Here is a 24,886-nt window from a genome sequence, read left to right on the forward strand (position 1 = left end):
GAAAATGTGCAAACACAAAGAAATTAGTGCCAGAAAACATACATTTGAGTACTCATTCGGCTATATTAAAACAAAAAAGAATTAAAGAGCTAAAGTAAATTCAATTAGACATTTATTCTAGTCAATACCTATATCAAGTATATATGTGTCATATTTAAAAGCAAGTTGCTTTTCCTCTTTCAAAACCATTCAGCTATAATGCCTACCTCGCACTAACCTGCATCCCAGCTGTCTAGACCAAAGTCTCAAGTCATTATGTTAAACGAGGAGCCAAGCTCTAACAAATCTAATAGAATCATGATAAAAATGATACTTGGTTAAATGGTTTACTGGCCCAATTTACACACAAAGAAAGTTAAGCATAAAATATAATTTTGCCAGAAGACCACAGTAGAGCCTTCATAAGGGGGATTGAGGCGAGGTCCACAAGAATTTAGCCAAATTGGACTGGAAAACAATAACAAAACAAAACAAAAAAGACATGTGTCTGTTTAGCCCACAGCTTGCCAGTAGCTCCACTAGCAGCTAGAACCCCCAGCATTTTCCTCCACTGATCTTGAGGCCATCTTTTCAAACAGCCCTGCTCCCGAAAGGCCCCAGTGAAAGTCAGCTCCTACGGACATATGCTGACTCAGTCAAGAAGGCCGGCCAAGCACCACTGAAAGCTCACCCGGTTGAAGGATCCAGGAGCTGGTCAGTTCACTTCTGGTGTGAGAGAACAGTTCGTTTCTTCTCTAATTAGATACTAGCGAACTAAATGAGTAGATTCGTAGGAGTAGACTGTCATTTTACCACCTGGATGAGAAAACGAGAGCTGCCGGGGATACGATTTTTCAGCAAATTGGCTACAGCTGCCAAATTGCAGATTTGAGCAGCCCAAGACGGCAACTATATAACAGAATATCTGTGTTAGGCCTAAAATTTTCCTGAAACATGTTTTTATATCTCTTATGTTGCAATCATCAGGTTTGTGGGGGTATATGCTAAGAGGTGCAGATGGCCTATTAGTTTGTCTTTCTAACTGGATTGAGCCAGTGAACGAGCACTGAAAGGATTGATTCATTTAAGGTTCATGACTTTGACTTTTTTGTGCCTCAGTTTATTCATTCATCTTTAAAATGAATGAGGTAGACTAATATCTGTCTAAAAGTACCTTCCAGTATTGAGCTGAAAATAAATAAGAAAATGCATTTTAAAAGTTAAACATGCAAAGTACAATTTTTATTGTGGGTGATTTTCCTCTCTAAGCTATTTTTTGGTCTTGCTTTCTTTGTGTTTTGTACCTACCTTTGTAGTACAGGAATGCTTACACACATTTTACACGCAAAGGAAAATTGGCCAAATATAATCAGAATCAGATATTAATCTACAAATGTGCTTAAATCTTCAAGATCAATAATATCCTAAGTAACAACCTCAAAGAACGTGGAATTAATGAACAAAATAAAGTGTAATCTCAAGAAATAGATAATTTGCAACCTTCTTGGTTCTGGTATTTATAAACTTATTCTTAGACTTCAGGAAAAGGATGCAGCAAAAGAAATTGTCATACACATCACATGTTGATGTTAGGCTGTGCTAAAGAATATGATTACAGTTTGGATCACAGATTGTTGGCAAAAAAAAATTGTTTTAATATTTTATTTGGTAATTTTCACTGAGTGAAAAGTTTATGGAGGTAAGGAAGACTAGTGTCCTTTTGGTCTTTTATATTCTATTCCTCCCTATTCTCTCCTTGTATATATGTATTAAGAGAGGATGAGGGATAATAGGAGGAACGCTTTATTTAAAAAGGACTATTTTTTCTGGCCCGTTCCCAATCTAAATTCCTAAGAAAAAAGATGTCTTCTGTGGAACTGCTGCTTTGTAGATGCTACTTTCTCCTGTCATTTTCAGAATAGCACGGTGATTTAGGGTGTTCACTCTGAAATCAGACTTACTGAGTTGCTATCTCTGTTCCACCACTTACTAGATTTGTGACAGAGAACAAATTATTTAACTGTTCTGTTACCATGATCTGATCCGTAGAGTGGGAGTAATGTGGAGTGGTTATGAAGGTTCAAGGAGTTAATACATAAAGTGCTTAGAACAGAGTACTTGCTCAATAAGTTCTACTTACTACTTCCAGATATATTGCACATTTTTTTCTTATTAGCTATATTTCATTAAAGTTTTTTTTATTTTATTATGTTCTGTTAATCACCATACATGACATCATTAGTTTTTGATGTAGTGTTCCACGATTCATTGTTCACGTATAACACCCAGTGCTCCATGCAGAATGTGCCCTCTTTAATACCCATCACCAGGCTCACCCATCCCCCCACCCCCTCCCCTCTAGAACCCTCAGTTTGTTTCTCAGAGTCCATAGTCTCTCATGGTTCGTCTCCCCCTCCGATTTACTCCCCTTCATTCTTCCCTTCCTGCTACCTTCTTCTTCTTCTTCTTCTTTTTTAAACATATAATGTATTATTTGTTTCAGAGGTACAGGTTTGTGATTCAACAGTCTTACACAATTCACAGCACTCACCATAGCACATACCATATACCATATATTGCACATTAAATAAAACCTCTGTTTGCTGTGGAAAGTACTTTAATTTTCTTTGCTATGTTTGAAAATAGGAGATGCTTAAAGTAAAAAGAGAAATAAAAGAAAAGAATTCTACCAGCTACAGAAGAAACAGATTTTAAATCTAACTTAGACTTGAAAGGGAAGACTCCTGATAAGGAAAGACCTAGTCATGCCGGAAGAAAAAATTGCCCATGAAACTTTTTCTTTTTTGCTCGTGAAACTTGAGCTATTGCTAACAGAGGTCACCTTGGGAAAGCAGGATCCTGCAGGCATTGGTGTAGACACAGTTCTTTTGGAGAAGAGATCAGGGATACAAATCAAAACTATCCAGCTTTCATTCTCTGTAACTTAGTGAGCAATTCCTGGGAACCTAAGTTCTAAGAAATTAGTCAAAAGGGGAATAATCTCTATCATGTTCATAAAAATGGTCATTGTAATATTATGTATAATAATGAAAAACTAAGAAATGACCTAAATATCTCATGGGAGAATGTCTAATTGATGGACTATTATATCATTAATAAACTCATACATATAACTTTAGCAGTATAAAAAAATGAAGCTTAATATTAAGAGAAAATGGGTCTTGAAACTATATATATTGTATTACTATAACTTTGTGCAAACATATTTATAAATATTTTATGTAATCATATAATTACAGGTAATAAGGGAATTGGGAGAAAACAACTGGGTTTTGTCTGGAGCACTCGAGAGTAAATTTTTTTACATTGTTCTATATTGATGCTTAAAGAATAATACAAAATTAAAGCACAAACACAGATGAAATACAATGCCAGAACTAATCAATTTGTGTTTTAACAAACTGATAGTTTAAATTACTGTTGGATTTCATTAATTCTTAGAGGATTTTTTATTGTCTCTCTGCTGGTACATACAAGTAAAACAACGTACATTTCACACGTGTGATAGGAAACCTGTGTTATGACTTGGCAGGTTTGAAGTGAGAAAATATTTTGTCAATTGTTCGACAGTTGATAACTATAAAGAGTGGGGGGCAGAGTAGAAACCAACATGAACCAAACACCTACTATGCAATATGTAAGCTTTTTAAAAATATGACTTCTCACTGGAAATACTACCAGAAAATTATGATCAATTCCAAAGTACAAAAATTTATCCAATACCACTCTGGTCAGGCACAATGCTAGCCTCTAAGAATTCCATAAAGCCACAAATGTAGACTGGAAAGAGTATGTGTCCAGTCATAAATAGATCCTGAATTCCCTCGCTCCTGAATTCAGCAACAAATTTCAGTATCATGCTCAGAAACGTGACTTCACAAAGCACACCTGAGCTGGGTGGACCCAAGGATTGGACCAGCCACCTCATGGCAGAAACCAGCAAAATACCAACATGAGACCAAGTGACTCCTCTTCCCAATGTCAAAGGGAATCATAAGGACAAACAGACACCCTCTTGGGAAGGAAAAAGGGAAAGGGAAAAGCCACCATGATAAGGACTCAAGCTTAGAACTCATGGGAATATTTACCTCAAAAAGAGATCTGAAATTTCAACAGACTGCTTAAACTGGGGGAAGCAGAGAAACCATGATCTGTCAATACTTATCTCTCTCCTCGCCACCCAGAGGAAACAAGTGGAGGGGCTAGGGAAGGAGTTTATAGGAACATTAGATAGGTGATAGAAAATAGGGTTATTTTATTTGTTTAAGCAGTATATGAATACCCTTCTACGTTGTAGGCATTCTGTAAGCAGAAATTACATTTTATTATTCTATTTATCTGACATTAAAAATGAGGACATTTGCCCCTAATAGTTATACAAGAAATGATACTGAATGAATAAATCATAAGAGTTGAAGAGATCAGAGAAGTATCCTAATTCATCATCCTGATTTCAGGTAGATTCACATAATTCAGCACAGAAACATTTTGCCTGGGGACCTGAAGCATTTATAGTGGGATTTGCTCTTGGTCTGTTGTGATAAGGAGGCAAAACAGTCACTCTCCACCAGGCCTCTATTTCTTTTCCTTTCTTCCTTTCATTTTTTTTCCTTTGCTTTTTTCCCCTAAATTTCACATATGAGTGAAATCATATGGTATTTGTCTCTGACTGACTTATTTCACTTAGCAGTATATTATGTATGGAATATTACTAAGCCATAAAAAGAATGAAATCTTGCCATTTGCAATGATATGGATGGATGTAGGGAGTACACTCCTAAATGAAATAAGTATATATATGCCACTTCTTTATTCACTCATCTATTGATTGACACTTGGGCTGCTTCCATAATTTGGCTATTGTAAATAATGCTGAAACAAACATAAGGATGCTTATATCTTTTCAAATTAGTGTTTTCATATTCTTTGGGTAAATACCCAGTAGTGGAATTACTGGGTCACATGGTAATTCTATTTAAAAAAATTTTTTTATTATGTTGTGTTAATCACCATACATTACATCATTAGTTTTTGATGTGCTGTTCCATGATTCATTGTTTGCATGTAACACCCAGTGCTCCATGCAGAACGTGCCCTCTTTAATACCCATCACCAGGCTAACCCATCCTCCCACCCCTCTCCCCTCTAGAATCCTCAGTTTGTTTCTCAGAGTCCATAGTCTCTCATGGTTCGTCTCCCCCTCTGATTTCCCCCCTTCATTCTTCCTTTCATTTTGACTTGCAAAATATTTTTTTTTACTATTAATAAATTTCTGCCCTTCCTCCCACCCCTCCTCCTATCAGTTTATACTTCCAACTAAGCAAACACTACTCTTGTTGAACCATTTAGAACAAATATTATAGCAAAATAGCAAAAGGATTATTTAATCAAGGAAAAAACTTGTAAGGAGGTTAAATTATCACCACCCTTGATTATTTTGATTTTTTGGAAAAACATTAATTTTTTTCTCTGATGAGAGATGTCTGCACATTATTCTTTGAGTATTTGAATTTTCCTGATGTACTAGCACAATCAATTTTATACAACAATCAAACTATCAAACATACCATATACACAACTTTACAACTTGAAGTTTTGTTTTGCTTTTGTTTTGCTTTTTTCTTTGGTCTTATTTATTTGCTGGATTTTTTTTTTCTTTTTTTCTTTAAAGAGAAGGAAGAGCCTTCCCTAGTTACATCTACTTTAGGGACATTTATTTAGAATGAAATAAGAATGACTTGTAATTACAGTTTAATGTTTCAAAGTAGAAAACTGTGCCAAATTGCTTAACCAAATGTAGATTTGGTTGGGACTCCAGAGTTACTTCTAAGTCAAGGCCTTGGAAAGTCTGAACCATTGCTTATCTTTAATTTATGGTTCTCTGCTAAGGACATCACTAAACTGATTGTTCACCAGGTTAAAATTTTGGCTTAGAAAAGTTGTATAACACAGAACAAACTACAAGACAAACTCATATTGCATTCTTTTTCTCAGTTATGGCATCTCTTTCTCTCAACCAAATACTCCCTCATTTAGATGTATCCAATCCTGATTAACAGACCATCTACAAAAGTGGTCTAAGGAAAAGGCAGAGTGTTGGATGGGCTCTCCTGAGATTTCTAAGCTCTTTCATTTCCTTTTTTCTAATTTTGGCTTCATAAAATACTGTTTGTGGCCTCCCATCAGAAATGATCTGGAATATTTAAGTCTTCTAATCTGCACAATATAAAAGATCCATATATCTACAAGTTTAGAGTAAAATATGATGTAGAACTATGTTTTTCCCGAGTTTTCTTAAACTTCTAGACCTTTGGCACTTTAAATGGAGAGCCTTACAAAATAAAATTTTCCCCATTGTGCCTGGATTTGTGCCTGGACAAACAGCCCAGCCTTCCAAGGAACCAGAAGATGACCAAGGTGACTATGGGATATTGAGGGCACCGTGGCTTTATTCCAGCATTTAATACAGTACTCCTCCATAGTGAAGTACATCATACAGGATCTTAGGAAGAAATGGATTATACAGTCAAACTGGGTCTTTTGAGGAAAGATTTGCACAGGTACTATTTTTGAAAGTGAGGACAAGGTAAGGAAACCACAAGTACCTAGAGGTTAAGAACAGCAGGGTCGGAAGGAGTGATTGATATCATCCTGGGCCTGAAGTGCCAAGAGAAAGAAGCAGTTACCAGAACTTAGTGACAGAGAGCAGAGACAGAGAGACCCATGTGGAAAAGGCTGTTGGCAATAGGTTGGTCTACAGTAGAGATGCAGCCCACCCAGAGTGAACTCATCCTTGAACTCCATAGCTGGCATCAGAGGCTAAGGAAATCTATTGATGCAGGTCAGACTCTTGGAGAAACAGCAGGGTGGAGCCTGGATCTGAAGGAGCAAATAAATGAGATATAAAATATGTTGGGATTGATCAGCTCAACTAGGGAGATATGGCTGGGGGCCTATTGAACTTGCAAGCCAACTGAGGCTGGGATCCCTTCATTATCTAGGAAAACTATTGTTGTTGGCCTTAGGGTATAGGTGGCCCTGTACATTGGTAAAAGCACAGTATCTGACAGAGAAAGTAATGCAGTGGTAGCTGTGACAGAGAACATTTTTGGGGGTAAGGGCAGCCAACCCTGCTTTTTATTTTAGTTTATTTTTTTAAATAAAATCTTAAAAATAGAAAAGCTAGATCAAAAGAATATAAATGGTTCCCTCTCTAGGGTCAGAGGAGAAGGAAGGGAGTGGTGATAGACATTGGAAGGCATATAAGGCTTCTCTGAATACAACTTTTTTATAGTTATGGAAGTTTTTGAGCCCTGTCAATATTTCATGTTTTCAAAAATAACATTATAACAACAAGGATGAAAAAACCAGATCCTAAATTTAATTCAAACAAAAACAAGTGAACTCAATGTTATATTACAATGATAACACAAGTTTTAAAAGGAGTATTCAGATAACTCTTGAACACATTTCTCTGACTGTATACCCTTAATGAGACATTTTTTTTAAGGTAGAAAGAAAAATAATAATATCATGAACATTACTTAGTAGAATTGTTGATGATTCTTAAAACTATCTTTTTGTGTTTATTGTAGGATAAAGCCAATTGGTAAATATACTGGTGGTATTCAGATTCAGGGTTCTCACTGTGGGAGAAGCAATGTATAAATATGGAATGGGGAAGGTAAGGAGAAGCCCTGAAGTGTGGGTTTGAAGTGGAGTTGACAGTCTCAACTTATGATTTTAAAAATATGAACATTCCTAGCTCAATCCACCAACGGGGCCCAGAAGCAATTTCACCCAGATAAAATGAACATTTTAGTACCAAGATCTTGGTTTTAAAATACCATTCACCACTGAAAGGAACCAGTGTTCCCTGGAGAAAGGATTGACTCCAGATCAGAGACAGAGAACATACAAAGTGAGCCTGGAACATCTCATGTGAGAAAGCACAGTAAGTGTCCAGAGATTGATAAGTACATGTCTAAAGGACAAAGCAGCAAGCATGAAGGACCAAATAATGGACAATTGGAACAATATGAGGATTAAAAAATTGAAAAAAATGAATTGAATTTTAAAAAATCCATAAGTACATGGAGATAATGGAAGAGAGAGTCTTCACAAAAGATGCCAGCTAATAAATGTTGAAAGAATAATAAAATTAAGAAATCATTATTTTTGTAGTCTCTAGTGTGGCTCAGACAAGGATCATCAATGCATGCTAAAAATGCTGGATGAAAGTGTGTTGGGGAATGTAATATTCACATAATATTAAAATATCATTCCATAGATTATTTATTAATTATAAAGGGAAAGAGATATTTTTAAAATGAAAAAAAAATTGGGAGACATCATCTTAACCCAGTGATCAAACTTAGCACAAAACTAGTATACTGTTATCTCTTGAAGTGATGCAATGGGATATACACAATAGCATCTGTGCAGTATTTTTACTGAAAGTGTTTAACCTGACTCTAATCATGAGACATTCCACAAAACATTTAGCCTGAACTCTTAAAATATGGCAATTTCATGAAAGGCCAAACATAGGTAGAAAAATGCTTTGGACCAAGAAAGTCTAAAAAAGAGGACAACTAAATACAAGGTGTGTAATCTGTGATTGGATTCCAGATTTTTTAAATTAGCCAAAAAGTACATTACAGAAAAAAAAACAGGCAAAAAATTACTGGGAGGATTGGGATAATTTGAGTATGGACTGGTCCTCAAACTCACTGGAGTATACATCTTTTTTTTTTTTTTAAAGATTTTATTTATTTATTTGACAGAGAGAGACAAAGCGAGAGAAGGAACACAAGCAGGGGGAGTGGGAGAGGGAGAAGCAGGCTTCCTGCCGAGCAGGGAGCCCGATGTGGGACTCGATCCCAGGACTCCAGGATCATGACCTGAGCCAAAGGCAGATGCTTAGCGACTGAGCCACCCAGGTGCCCCTGGAGTATACATCTTTTTATTTTAAATCCTTTTTTTCAGAACTCAAATGATACGATTTGTATGCAATGGATATCAAAGTTTCAATGATCAAACATTATCAATATCTAAATATACAGGTCTTCTAAAGCATTTCATTTAATGCTTTTTCAACTGGTTAGAGTGTTTTATCTCACAATGAAAATATAGTTTCAAGTGTAGATACTGTTTTACATTTGGTAAAGATAAAAAGTGATGCTTATATGATTTCTCCTTTTCTCTCTCTGCCCAACCAATTTAGAATAAATGTTTTACAAGCTAGTCGACCACATAAAAAACTCACCACAGAAAGCAAATTGAAAAGTGACTACAACAAATAAACCAAAGAAGAAAGCAAATTGAAACAATTCATGCATATGGACAAGGACCTTGGCTTTTTAATCGTTTCTTCTCTGTAATAACTAGCACAAGACCTTTTATATGACAGGTGCTTGTCATAGCTCAAGACTCAGCCAGTTAACTAAAGGTTATAAGATTGACTCAGGAGCAGGGCACAACATGGGGTTAAAGTTCCTAGAACACGGGACAAGACAGAAAAGTACTGGTGATGACTGGAGTACAGGAATAGAGTTCCCAATGATAGATGCTACATCCCAAAGTGCAGGTCAACAGTGGGGATGGTAAATACCTGGTGCTCAAGCTGCCCCTCTACACCCTTGGCAGACATCAGTTTTTCATTGCCATATTTATTTCCCATTGTCTCACTATCTTTTTCAGCCCAGTGCTCAAAGTCACCACCAACAATTTGAAAATGCATTTTATATGAAATAAATAAGGACTACAGTTTAAAAATTCTTCTTGTTTCAGATTAGGCTAGAGTTGCAAGCAGAGGAGAGGCCATATCCCCACAGCTTTGAGAGGAAGCTTACCAGGCTAGCAACCAAGCAAGAATGAAAAATTCTCAATAACTTTTAAATTAGAAAGTGAACTAAAGTATGGAAGAGCAACAAAAAATAATTTCCTTCTACATTGCAGCATGTATCATGTCCTCAAAAGATAATATGCCAAATGCTTGTCTGAGTGAGAGCAAGAGGGCTGCCCCATTTCATAAAGGCAAGTTTCTGATTGGGATATCAGAAAGCAAGTCTGAACCAGATGGCTACAAAGGTGTTATTTTAGAGTTTTTGTGGGACTGGTGGTATCTGTTAACCTGTGGTGTTTGAAATCAGTCAAGGGAATTCTTGATTGTGGTTTCCCTATCTGACTCCTTTATAAATAACACCCATGCTTTTTCACTTTTTGAAATTCTACCATTATCAATTTTCTTCCAAAACTAGGTTTTCAGGCACAAAATGGGACATACAATAAAAGTTTGAAATTATATATAAAATGACATGTTTTTGAGAAATGTTTGTGCAGCATTTTTTGTTTGCGAAATATTTTTTGTTGCAAGCATCCTATCTAATTATACTTCCTAGTTATTCAGGGCCTGGCTCACCCTTACATTACATATGTGAGAACAAGACAGAGAGGTAAATTTGATTTGAGTTAGCTAAACTTTTCATGCCTCCTAACCAATGGAAATCAAAATAACTTGCCCAAATTATATAGTAAAATCAATCATCCAGCCATGATTAAAAGCTTCAGCCTCTAAAGCTCTAGCTCAGTTCACTGAACCATTCAGCTCTTCATAAGGATTTTATTACTATGTAATATACTGATTTTTTTTCTTGAAAAATTGAAGTCTGCCTTTCAGCTTCCATGGTAAAGTGTATAGTTGTCAAAATCATAATTGTTGACTATTTAGGAAATAATGAAACCATTTATTTGCTCTGTATCTTCTTTTATATTCCTAACATTGCCATATTTTTTCCCACAACTTATAAATATAAACATGCCCAAGATTCTTCCATTTTATGAAATCTTCTATGACCCCACTGATATATTACTTTATTTCTCCTCATTTCAGTCAAACTTATTGACAGAGTAGTCTACATTCACAGTCTTAATTCTGACACTACCCAATCACTTTTCAATCCACTGAATTTTACTCTCTGCCCCAACCAATCAACTGATAAATTCTGTTCAAGTGTATCAGTAGATGTTCATCTTACATAACATATTCATCTTACATAACTAAACCTTTACACCAATTGCTGTACACATAGCACCTATGGTATTGTAATGTGCACTTAAAAACTTAACAGAGTAGATCTCATGCTGTTTTTTTTTTAATACCACAAAAAAATAAAATACAAAGGGACACAAGGAAATTTGGAGGTGACAGATATGTCTATTACCATGGTACCAATGGCTTCACAGGCATATACATATGCCCAAACCCCTAAAATCGTATACATTAAAAGTGCAAAAATTTCAAAAATTTTCGTATATCAATTATACTCAGTAAAGCTGTTTTGGAGACATATATCAGTAACCTTAATTATTTCCAACTCCAAATGCACCTTAAGACTTTACATATCTTTCTGGATCTGGCTGATGCATCTGACTTTATTGGTTCTTTTTGTTGCCTCTCTATTTTTGCCTTTGTCCATTCCTTTTTTCTTTCATGAACTCTTCCTGATTTGTCTCTCTTCTAAATGTTGGAGTTTCTGAGTTCCATTCTTGGTCCACTGCTTTTCTTATGGGAGAGCTTCTCTTCTGACTGTCATCCACTCTCAGGACCTTAACTACTTAAATACCTCTTCTATGCTAGTGATTTCCAAACCTAAATCCCTATCCATGACCTTTCCTCCAGATTTCAGACTCATATTTACAATTACCTGTTGGACATTTCCAATCTTGTGAGATCCATAGGCTAATATCCAAAATACATTTTACCCTCAATCCTGCTCCTGTTATATTCTCTGTGTCACTTAATGAATCAACATTTACCAAATCTTATATCTGAGTGCTTTGCTAACTTTCTTCTTGCCCTTACCCTCCATATTCAATTCATCAAGTTCCACCCAACTTGATTCAATTAATCAAGTGCCTTCAATTATATGTCCTGAATATTGATTAATCTTCTCTGCATCTACTATCACTAACATAGTTTAATTGCCTCAGGTAATTTTAATTCTGTTCAAGTTGAGTTTCTTGTTTCTAGTTTTGACTTCTTCAAATTCATTCATTGCACCAAAGCTACAATAACCTATGTAAAACAAAATCAGATAATCATTCTCCCTCTCGCAGACCCCAAAGTTTCCCTATGGCTTACAGAATAAAGTCCAAGTTTATAAGGGTGGTAAAAAGGACTTTTATAACCTGACTTCAATCTGCCATTGCCAAAGATGCCTGATACTCCCTGCTTCACAACTTATTTAGCAACACCAAAATGTTTACAATTTCCCATCCACACAAAACTTTATCAGGCCTTGTCTTGTTGGCTTTGTCTGGAACACTCTTCTGTTTTTTCCCCTTTGGCAGTCATTAGTACTATTCACCAATATTTCCAAATACTCTCCTCTGGGTACATGATTGGATAGTACTCTCTACCCCACTGAAGTTAGCCATGATCATGTGACTTGCTTTGGCCAATGAAAAGTGAGTAAAAGCAGTGTGTGTCACATCCAAGCATAAGCTTTTATGGAGCAGATGTATTATTTTCCATCTTTCTTCTTCCTGTCATGGCACCTAACATTACAGATGATGGACTATCACCTTCAGTCTCTGAGTAAGGATAACGTCCTGAGATGGATATGACTCATAAGGGAGCAATAAACCTGTGTTGTTTTCAGCCCTTAAGAATTTTGAGATATTACTGCAGCATATTCTAACCTATCCTGACACATATTCCTTATTCTAACTTTTTAAAATCTAATTATTACTTATGCTTCAAATTTTACTTGGTTATTATTTCCTTGAATTTCTAGGGTATTTCCTTAACTGTAAAATGGGGATAATAGATCTGCTGTAGGCTTAAAAGAGTTAATTCACATAAATTACTTAAAATGGTAATTATCTAGATATTAGCTTAATAAGATGTGCCTATTTATGTGGTTGCCATTATTCTGTAACTGTGTCAGTTACCTGATTTCCATCTTTCTCCATTTTGCATTTCATGTATATACATAACTCTTATATCCTTTATAAAAGAGCAAGCTAGCCAATATCTTTCCCCAAATAGTTCTCTTTATTAAATGCCAACATTATAATTGCTAGTTTCAGGACTAGTAATGTCCAGAATAAAAAAGGAGGTGGTGTAGAAACTGTAGTCAGACTTCAGCAACATTGAATAGTCAAGGTTTGTTCATGCAGTTAATGTCTCTGAGCTTCAGTTTCTTCAGCTGTAATACAGAAATAGTAATATATTAAGTTTTTTTTATTTCAGGATTTAAGTAAAGCACACATACATAGAGTTTAGCACCATATCTGCTACATAGTAATTTCTCAATATGCGATTGTCATTCCTAGTTACTATTATGTTTAACATCTGTCACCATGAATTCTGTGGAAAGGCTGTTGTTCTGCTGCTGTGAATAGATTTTAACTTTGCCTTGCCTCCACTACAGTTTATAAGACTAGGAGCTACCAAACGGCAGGTATCCCCATTGCATTCCATTTATCCAGAATGCCACATGTAGTGCTCAGTAAATATGTATTGAATTCTGCTGACGTTTTAACCAAATCAATGTCTTGCTTACTAACCTAAACTCATAAGGTAAGTCATCATGTTGAGGACAGAGTTAGGGCTACATCTGAAGATGGTACAAATCCCAGTCCTCTTGCAGCTGGGAGACAGCCACCTTCAGTCTATAAAATTGCCCCTCCATGTGAACTGTTGGGAGTTGCCACCTATGATGTTGCTGATTGTTCACAGATACTGAGCACACATTTGTATCAGGAGAACAGTGAGTGGTCTTCTGGACAATGAGATACTGGAGTACCTTATCTGCAAGCTTCAGTTGGCTGGAGAATTCAAAACATCTGAAGGTTGAAATCTCTGCTCCCATTTAAGGTGCAGCAACAAACACAGACTGCCTGAAAGTATTTGTTGAGCTGAAGGCAACCAGTGCAGTGACTGATAAAAGACTATATTATAAATTGAGGGACTATATTAAGACTATATTAAAGATATATAAAGATAAATAAGACAATATTAAAATTCCAGGGACACCTGGGTGGTTCAGTTAGTTAAGCGTCTGACTCTTGATTTCAGCTCAGGTCATGATCTCAGAGTCATGAGATTCAGCCCCAGGCATGGGGCTCTGAGCTCAGCGAGGAGTCTGTTTGTCCCTCTCCCTCCCCCTTTGCCCCCCCCACTTCTCAAATAAATAAATAAATAAATAAATAAATAAGATCTTTAAAAAAATAAATTGAGGAATTCTGTCATTTACTATAGAAAACCTCATGGAAATTCGAAAATTGGGGAAACTGGCTATAAAGTATAATATATTTTGTCTGTATTTCATGATTTGAATTATTTTCAGCAGAGAGTGGGAGCATGGGAGCTTTAAAACAATCTATAGAAACACAATAACCTACAAAACAACTACAACCAGGAGGGGGAAAAAAAGACAAAACATCAGAATAATTGGATGCAGTTCAATAAACCACACAGAAATATTCATCAGTAGATTCTGACAAACTAGTATTGAACAAAGAGAATTTGTGATTCTTTTTCCATGCCACGTGGTTCAGATAAAGAAATCCTTATGACTAACGTCACATAAATATTCTGAGTCAACTGGGAAACAAACCATTTGTCCTTTTTGATATGAGGCATGACTTGTTCAGTTTGCCCTTTAAATACTGTAATCATTGCAGGTAAATACCTGCAGAAAGGAAAACAAAAGACCAGCCTTCATCCTACACAGTGAATATATGCCATTTGGCAAGACACCAGCCTGCCAGATCATACCAGCATTTTTGGCCTTTGACCACCAGTGACAATCCTGCAGACAGTAAGCAGTCCTGAGGAATCCATATGATCTTCATGTTCTGCTTCCTTGTGCAAATGCATTCGTATTTTTGAACCTACCTGATCACACATAGGTTCCAATTAAAGTAGCTAGCATGGGGCGCCTGCGTGGCTCAGTCATTAAGCGTCTGCCTTTGGCTCAGGTCATGATCCCAGGGTCCTGGGATCAAGCCCCACATCAGGCTCCTTGCTCATCAAGAAGCCTGCTTCTCCCTCTCCCACTCCCCCTGCTTGTGTTCTCTCTCTTGCTGTGTCTCTCTCTGTCAAATAAATAAAATCTTAAAAAAAAATAAAGTAGCTACCATGAAGAATTTGGATTTTATGAAAATGTTTGCATTAGCTACACTAAATACATGCATACATTAATTTTTAAGGTACATTATTCTTTGTCTAGTTTGCATTTTGTTTATTTTGTCAGGCACAAGAAAAATTCTTTTTGGCCAAAAAAGGAAGTATTCAAAAAGAAAACATGGAAGAAAAAGAAACAGTTGCTAGAACATTTTATTCAGATCTCTTCCTGAAACTTTATCTGGAAAGTCATTTTAGAAAACATAACACATAATCTGCTAAAAATTTTAAAAGTGACTGGGAATTTTTATTATCAATTCTAATATTCAGACCAAAACTTTCTTTTCTACCTCTAAGGGCCAAATTCTGCATTGACAAATACTTTTATTCCCACAACCTCTCTGGTTTTCCTTGTGGATAAAGTTATTCCAAGACTTTAGGAATTGGATGACTTTTTGGTTCCTGATGTTTTTGTGAGAAATGATATTCTGTGAAGAGAACAGTGAACTGAGATCTAATTTCTTCAGTAGTTTTATTTTTTTCCTATCTCAATTAAATTTTGTTGGCACCATAGAAATGCTTGATTCTTACCTATATTGCTTAGTGTAGCAGAATGGAAGAGGAAAAAAAAAATTGGGGCTTTAAAATTAAACTGGAATTGAGTTCTAATTCAGCCTCTTACTAGTTGCATGAAAGCTATATAACTACTCAGAAATCTACTTTCCTTCCCTTTCCTCACCCCCTTCCCCTCTCTCTTCCTCCCCTTCCCTTCCTCTTTCCTTTCCTTTGTCCTTTCTTTCTTTCTTTCTCTTTCTTTCTTTCTTTCTTCTTTCTTTCTTTCTTTTCTTTTTCTTTCTTTCTCCTCTCTCTCTCCTGCTAACTCCTTCTCTTGCTCCCTTCCTCCCTCTCTTCCTGTCTTCTTTCTTTCATGTCTCTCCTTTTCTCCCTATCTAGCTATCCTCTAAGTTATTTAGAACTATCTACGTTAAAAGATTATTGGGAAGAGTAAGCATATGAGAGCACATTGAACAGTGCCTGGAATGGAGTAGGTCCTCCATAAGCTTTAGTTTATGTTCATTTCACCATTTTGCCATCTGAGCAGTCCCAATTTGTTGATGAGCAGAACATCTAAGTAGGCTTCTCACACTTTGGCATACAGCAGAGTCACCTGGAAGTCTTGTTAAACACAGATTCCTGAGCTTCACCGTCAGAAAACTAGCCCTTGGGTTAGGCCTGAGAATTTGTATTTATAACAAATATCCAGGTGATGTTCGTGCTGCTGGTCCATGGGCACATTTTAAGTGTCATTGATCATTCTAACAGATGGCAAACAAGTTTTATCTCTTGGGCCAACTTCCAATTGGCTGGTGTGCTCTGTTGAATTCTGAGGCCATGTTAGGCCAGAAGATTGTGTTTTTGAAGTGCTGAATATTTAACATCTCTACCCTCCCTGCAGTAACTGTTTTCCTCTTACCACTTGTCCATTTCTCAGTCAAAATGCTAAATCAACCTCAAATTCAAACAACCATATACTATATGACCCATCCTCATTCATAATAAGCATGATTCAGAGTTGTTTCATCCACTTCCTGGTACCAGACCTCCGTTCAAACCCAAAGATACCTATGGACAGTCAGGGATAAATGCCCATACATGTCTATCAGCCACAGAGAACTCATAAAGTCCAGAAAAATAAGTAGTAATAACAAAATAAAAATAAGGAATAACCTATCTGACTATGGACCAGACCCTAAAATAAATGCTTTAATAAACATTATTTAATTATCCCAACAATTCTATGAAATAAATATATGTATCCCAGTTTAGAAATAAATGATGTTTAGAAGAGTTTTCCACAGTAATTTCCCCAAGGTCATCCAGAAAGTATGGTAAATATTTCTAATCCCAAAGGCTGTGTTTTTAATCCCTATAGAAGTAGGAGGTAAGAACACTGAAGCACTTTCTCTGGTTATTAGGAAAAAACCTGTTGTCTTTTTGGGGTTAGGATTTGTTTTGTTGTTGTTGTTTTTTTCATAAAATTGATGAAATCCATCATTTTCTTATGTCATCTAAGTGAAGTATTGGACACCTATATAAATGGAATTCTATGCAATTATAGAGTCACCTCTTCTAAATATAAATCATGTATATGTGTTCTAGCTTAGTATTCACTAGTAGTATTCTTTGTTATCAATGTTCTTACTATAGAATTACCTCATGTAAAAAGCAACACATTTCTTTTTTTTTTTTTTAAGATTTTATTTATTTATTTGACAGAGAGAGAGACAGCAAGAGCAGGAACACAAGCAGGGGGAGTGGGAGAGGGAGAAGCAGGCCTCCCACAGAGCAGAGAGCCCGATGCGGGTCTCGATCCCAGGACCCTGGGATCACGACCTGAGCCGAAGGCAGACGCCTAATGACTGAACCATCCAGGTGCCCCAACACATTTCTTTTTTGAAAGTGGGGGGAGGGGCAGAGGGAGAGGGAGACAGAGAATCTTAAGCAGGCTCCACGCCCAGCATGGCACCCAATGCAGGGCTCAGTCTCACGACCCTGAGATCTTGACCTGAGCTGAAATCAAGAGTGAGACAGCTTAACCGACTAAGCCACCCAGGCACCCCAAAAAGTAACACATCTTAACTCAGATCTGATGATTCTTGTTCATCTCCAGGCTCTAAATTTAGTGCATATTCAATGCTTTGCTAGCCTTTAATATTAAAATGTCCTTAATTTTTCCTTGTAAGTCACCAGGGTCATTTTTTATTAAATATTTCTTCCTTCTGCATGTTCATCATCAATTTAATTTATGTATATCCAGCCTGATTCATCCCTTACTTTTAAGAAAATGCATATTTTAAAGTGTGTCAGTTCATTGGTGAATTACATGTGTGCTGGAATAATTTAATATGACTGCTTAATAAAGGACTGCTATAAAAATATCTCCTCAAAGCTCTAGAGAATTTAGTGGCAAAAGCAGAAGTTTTCTCCCCCTCCCCCAGGGTGTTGTTATATTTATGAAAATGGATAATCAAAGCCATTTTTAAATGTCATTCATTCTATTCCTTTTATATTTGGGAAACTTCTCTGAAATAACATATTTGTTTGTGTTGATAGAAATTAATTTGGCACCAGCAAATGTTGCTTCAAGGATAGTACTATCAATTGTTTTTAAGCTTTATTATCCCCTTGGACAACTCATACTGCCATGAGCATCATGGAGGGAAATAGCCTGGTATTTGTTTTGCTCTGTACCTTACAGAGCTGTCTTTGAGATCAAAGAGATTCCTGTGTGAGAAGGAGGTCTACGGAGTACAGGCTGAACAGGCAGCTGATGCCAAACAGGCAGGGGAGTATGATTGTGGAGACCAACTTCCAAGTCACCAAAAATATCATCAGCTGACTTACAGAAATAAGAATCACAGGATTATAGAGCTTTAAAGCCCCATGGTACATTAGAGAAAATCCAGTCTGACATTTTTATTTCACAACTGATTATACTGAAGGAGAAAGAATACCCTAAGGCCACAAAGTCAACTGAAAAACAAAGTTTATTAAAATAATCACAAATAATGCTATCAGAAATTCTTAGAGTCCTGGCCCAAGCCAGATTTTTCCAGAATAAAAATCAAGTGACACATTCATCACTAAACAGCCACATATAGGTGGGGAGGAGCTTCAAGATACTGTGCAGGAAGAAAACGAAAAGTCAAGAGTCCTTCGCAAAAAAAAGTGGAAATTAGATTTATCATCATACTCCATTTACTTATGTCTACAAACATCTTAAGAATGAATTAGAGAAACAGTTGCTGAAAAAGTGAGAAAGTACTCTCCACTGGGACATCTTTTGTTCCGTTTCAGGACAGCTTTGACCAATGTATATCTGGTTTCCATGGTGACTTCCAGGGAGTTAGATTCAGCAAGGGACCTATGAATAGAATGCTTTGGTCAGTAGGAGAAGAGAAGCATTAAGATGGGATACTGTATGGAAAGACTAGGAGGACACAGGTAATTTTGCCCACTTTATACTCTGACCCATGACATGATATCCAGTACTAACTGTGGTACCATCATGGCTTTACCACAAGACTTATGAGTTAAGACCATGATTCTAAAATAGACTTAAGCAAATCTACTATAGAATTTGGGTCTACAAATTAGGATAAATATAGTAATACAGTGTAAAGCTATAAGTTAATACACACATACTCGTGAGTAATGCCCCCAAAATTAACTCAAAACTTTATAGAAGGAATCTTAAATTATCATATTTATCAGTATGGTGAGTAAATGTTTGCCTTCTCTGCCAATAGGTGGTATAGGTACTTAAACAGTATAGGTACATGTTTACTTATAAGGCTGGTGTTGATTCTCTTGTTGCTATGGGAGATGGTTAAAGTTGATTTTACACTATAACCAAAAGGTTTCATATCTCTACTTTGGGAGGAGCGGATGGCTTCTATTACTGAAAGCCAGGGTGTTGTCTATGTGATCAGGCCCTCCCAGTGTGTTTGTTTGAATCATTTCTAATAATGGTGTTACTTTAAGTAACCAGGAATTGTTTTCTTTTTCAGTTATCATACACATTTACACTGGCATTCATGACAGTATTCAAGAGGAGGAAATGATAATATAAAATAAGCAACTAGTGATTTGATATGTATCCTGGGTGGACTGGTCACTATTTCCTGAATATCCACGTTCTTTCACACCTATGTTAATTGCACACTCCATCTTCGCTGCTTAGAATACCCTTTCTTTCCCAACAGTGCATTCCTAGCTAGCCCTGAAGACTCAATTTTATCTTTCCTTTAGTATTAGAGAACATTGTATGGATAGCATTACAAGTTGCTTTTCTCATCTAACAATATATTTAGATTATCCATACCGCATCACTCCATATTAGCATATATAGATGTATTTTTAATCCACTACAAGTTTCCATTGGGTCACATAACATAATCTGTTTAATCAAGCTCTTACTGAAGGATATTAGTTGTGTCTTCAGTGTGCAATTACACAAAAGGCTGCAAAGATCATGAGTTTTTGTCTATGTGTCTTTGAACACATGTGAAAGTATAGCTAGAAATTACCGGGTTAAAGAGCACATTTATTTTAAATTAAAAGACTGCATCTTTTAAATTTAAAATTAAAAGACTGCATTATATTTATCCCTGTTAAACTTCATTTTGTTTGTTTCAGCCATTCTGCCAGACTGTTTTGCAATGCCATGTTTCACTGCATTCAACTCCCGTCCCCAGCCTTGTGCTTATGTCCTTCCATAAAGTACAGAATTGACTTCTTCATTCAAGTTTCTGGTCACAATGTGAAGTGGCCAGGGCCTGTCCACTTTATATCCTGTAACCCTGCCCATTCTGACAGAATATCCCATAGGGTCTCTTAGTCCTGGGCTTGTTAGAGAGGCTGTTTCCTACCTCTGAGTTCTGAAACATGCTTAGCAGAACTCTACTGAATAGGAGCTATAAATGGGGATGTTTCTGCCATATTTAAATGAATGTTGTTCACCCCCACCTCTCACCACTCATCCTGCTTTCTCATGGTTGTTTTTGTCAGCTGTATAATCAATCCTGGTGAGTCATATCTTAACTACTGAGGGAAAGGAGATGAAGGAAAAGCTGAAAGAAACAGGTTCCTGATTTAGTGTATAAAATCCACTGACTAAATGAACAGAAGTTCCGGATTTGTTTTCCACCACTGATATACTTGAATGTTATGGAATCATCTGATTTATCAGATACATTCACAGAAAGTTTTTTTTTTTGTTTCCTTTAAAGTGGTAAATTTATTTTTTGAAAAATAAAACTGATCGCTAGTTGACTGAGTTTAACTCAATCCCCTTTGCCCTTCTTTTCTTTTCTTATGATGGTCATCTTCTTTTCATCTGCAGATGATTAAAATTTATTCTAATTCCTTAGTACATCCTTCCAGATCTTTTCCCCAAATCTTTTTAATCGGGATGCACTGCCTAGACATACGCACAGAGCTTTGTCCCAGGGCATGAGAAGTCCAAACCCCTCTTCAGAGGACAAAAGGGTGGGGTAGGCAGGAAGGGATATACTTCTTTCAAATCACAGCATGTCTAGACTTATGCCCAAATACATTGGTTCATGATAAAGTAGTAAGTAGGACTTTTGTGGAAAAATATATGGTAGAGAAAACAACACAGAAGCTTACATCCTTTGAAAATTGGACATAGCATAGGGTTCAGGAATTGTCTAGCCACAGGTTGTTTACATGTGGTCTGAGCATTTTCTTAATGTGATCCTGTACTTAAGTGTATATAGGTTTAGCCAGAAAAGAGAAAGATGAACATCAAAGTTGTTGCAATGCCAGAGAAAATTACAGGGTGTTTCCATGTTTGAAAGATCACTAGTTTTCACTATTGGTTTGGGGCAATGAATTATCCATAAATAAAAACCTTAGAGACCTCTGACCAAAAACATATACTGTGTTTACAAAAAGTACAAGTTCAATGAGTAGGAGCTCCTATCACAAAATATCAAGTGTATTCAATTAGGAAAAAAGAGTTAAAGGAACTGAAGGCATTGAAGTAGCTTTGGAAACATTTTGCCAACACATCCTAGAGGATTTTTTTTTCTTCCAATATTGATTCATTAATGTTACAAAAAAACACTAAAAAGCTTTTAATAGCTAATTTTATTTAGAAAGGTTTGTAAACAATAATGACTTTCACTTATTGCTTGCTTACTCTGTGCCGGGCACTATACTAAGTTTACATGCATCATCCCACATGAGCCTCACAATAGTCCTGTTCATTGGTCAGCACAGGTTCTGTAGCTATGACAAATAAACCCAGATATCTCAGCACAGTTAACACACACAAGTTTATTCTGATCCGGTGTAGGTTCGGTAACTTTTGGGTGGTCATCCTCTACTTCCAGATCACTTCAGCAGGGGATAGGTAAAGATTGCACTACAGCAAGAAAATTCTCTGGACTAGAACTGACATACATCACTTTTTTTCACAGCCCATTAGCCATAATGAAGTCATGTGTCTAGGCATAACTGCAAAGGAGCTATGTGAAGTATATGAATATTTAATGAACAGTAAATGTCTTTTTTCATATTCTGTAAAGTAGACATTATCTCCATCTCATAGATGAAGAAAGTGAAGAATATCTATACATTCTAAGCTAAGGGAAATAAAGCTGGAATTCAAACCCTAAACTCCAACCAGCTGCTCAAATCTGGGAGCCATTTTGTTTTGCAAATGGCGATACAATGCCTTATTCATCTTTGTAAAAATTCTGTATACTGACAAATCAGCAAATGAATGTAAATATAATATGGCTTTTCCATGAATTAAGTCATGTAGTTATTTAACTCCTTAATTAGATTATAAATGACAGAGTCCCATACTTATCTCTACAATCCCAAAACACAGAACTCACAGGGAATGCTCATTAAATATGTGTTAGCTGAATGAAACAATTTTTAGCTTCCCATTAATGCTTTCAATTTTGGCTTAGATATTTGCATTTTTACCTTCTGATAGCAGAAGAATAAATAAAGGCAAAAGCCTTTTCAGAAAAAGAAGAAATTTACTTATTTTCATTTTTCTAGGCTTGCTTGATTTTTTAATTCAGGTAAAGAAGACAGCTTTAAAAATTATTAAAGGCTGACACATACTATAAAGTAGCAGAAAAGGAAACATTGCTACCAGTCAGTCATCATGATTTTATATGATTTGGCTATTGTGTTCTTTTTAACACATTGTTATTATTTTCAGTTTCCAGGATAGTTATAATTTTACATGAATTTTTAGCTGATTTCTTCCTCTGCCTTTGTATATATATATATTTTTAATTTTCAGTTTGTTTCCATAGTCTTCTATCCTCTTATTTTGTTTTTGTATATTTCTTTAATTCTCCTCTGCTATATTATTTTTTATGTTTTAAAATAATATTCAGTCTAGTGCTTATACACTTCTTCATTGTTTTTTCCTAATTGTTCCTCTCAGTTGTCCTTATGTTTTCACTTTATAGCTTCAACAGGACCTCTTTGTACCCCCAAATAACACTGTTCTTAACACCAACACATAAGTATTACTTACGGAGTTAACAGGTGACATCAACTTTTTATAATGTCTTTCCCAATGGATGTTCATTTTCTTTATTTTCTCCAAGTTTCTATGATGTTTTATTCTGTCCTTTCAAAGAGATCATATGTTTTTTCTAACATCCATCTTTAATTATGTAATTCCTTTAGCACCCTGCTCATTATATGTCTTTGTCACTCATTTTCTATGTAACATCTATATAATTATATGTTAAATGAACAAGTGGTCTTTATTGCTTTTTCAATTATGTCTCTTTGTATAAATTCGTCTATTGATACTTAAGCACTTCGAATAAAATGACCAGGTAATCAAATCTGCTTGAGCATAATTTCTTTTGTTGATATTTGTTTTTTATATTCAAACATGCATAAAGTTAGACATCAAGTATGTCATGATTAATTTCTCTTTAACCAGTGAGTTACTTTCTTAAAATTTTCAAGCTAATTAATTGGAACCTCAGCACTGGCATTATAATGGTTACCATAAAAAAAAAGTTTTAAAAATGTTTTTTAAATAATATTGGGTGCCAGACATTATGTTGTGTACAAAAAGAGACAAACATAGGCAAAGTGCAGACCTTGAATAGAGCTCACATTGTGGTCAGGAGAAAGAAAATAAATATAAAGCAAACAGAGCTATAAAAAATGTTAGTGACAAAGTTATGTGATATAAAACAAAACAAAACAACAATAAAAAACTTAAGGTATCTATACTTTTCAGTAGTGAACTTGGGAAAGACTTCCCCTGAGGTGGTCATATTTAAGCTCTTGTTTACTAAACAAGAATGTTCTTAAAGTGGGAATAGCATGGGTCTTGAGGAGAGAGAGAACTTTATATTGAGAGAAGTTTGAATTTTATTGTGGCAAGGGGAAGAGCTTGAGTTTTAAGCAGGGAAGCAGCATGATTCTAGTTGTGTTTGCATTAACATGTGTTTATTAAGCACCTACTATGTGCCAGGCACTCTTCTGGCATTAGGGATACAGCAATCAATAAAATACATACAAATATCATCTGGTGCTGTGGAGATTTTGTTCTCGTATTTTAAAAATATCCTAATGATTGCTAGGTGAAGAAGGGAGTGGGGCAGACAAGATTATGAGAAGTCCAAAAAAAATATCTATCACAAGAATCCAGGGGAGAGATGATGAATGCAGCAGTCCAGTTGAAAGATTAGCCTATCCTAGGATGATTTTATAAATAGATGCTTTGAATACATATTCCCTGTCTTTTACAATCGAATCAGGGCAAAATTGAAAACTACAAAGGTACAAAGTCATATACAACAGAGTATGCATTAATCATTAAATCAAAATATATTATATGCAAATATAAATTCCAGGTAGATTAAAGATCAACATAGATAAATAAAACTGTAAAGTGTAGAGAAATATTTTCCCAGTCCTGCTATGGGAAAGCCTTTGTAAGCATAATGTGAAACACAGAAACAATAAACGAAAAATTGAAAGATTTAACTACATAAAACAAAAATGGTAGTGGGAGCTGGCAACATGCATGAAAAGGTTAAAAGATAATACAGAAAGACCTCCAAAAAAATCAATACAAAGCATTTTTGAGAAACACATTTTAATTTTTGTCAATATTAGCAGGTTATATTCCATCTAACTTGAATGCCTGCTACTGTTCTCATTTAA

At 35.8% G+C, this 24,886-nt stretch overlaps 1 protein-coding gene across 1 annotated transcript in view; it reads left to right on the forward strand.

The window, feature by feature from the left end:
• Positions 1-24,886, forward strand: part of LOC141372947 (uncharacterized) — a 195,903-nt gene that overhangs the window by 103,455 nt on the left and 67,562 nt on the right. Inside the window, exon 4 of the mRNA XM_073893526.1 lies at positions 579-693. Within this exon, the coding sequence (XP_073749627.1) occupies positions 579-693 (115 nt within the window). The remainder of the gene's footprint in view (positions 1-578; positions 694-24,886) is intronic.

Source organism: Callorhinus ursinus, unplaced genomic scaffold, assembly GCF_003265705.2.
Source record: "Callorhinus ursinus isolate GAN/ISIS: 27379988/994484 unplaced genomic scaffold, GSC_fseal_2.0 scaffold6, whole genome shotgun sequence".
Classification (NCBI taxonomy): domain Eukaryota; kingdom Metazoa; phylum Chordata; class Mammalia; order Carnivora; family Otariidae; genus Callorhinus; species Callorhinus ursinus.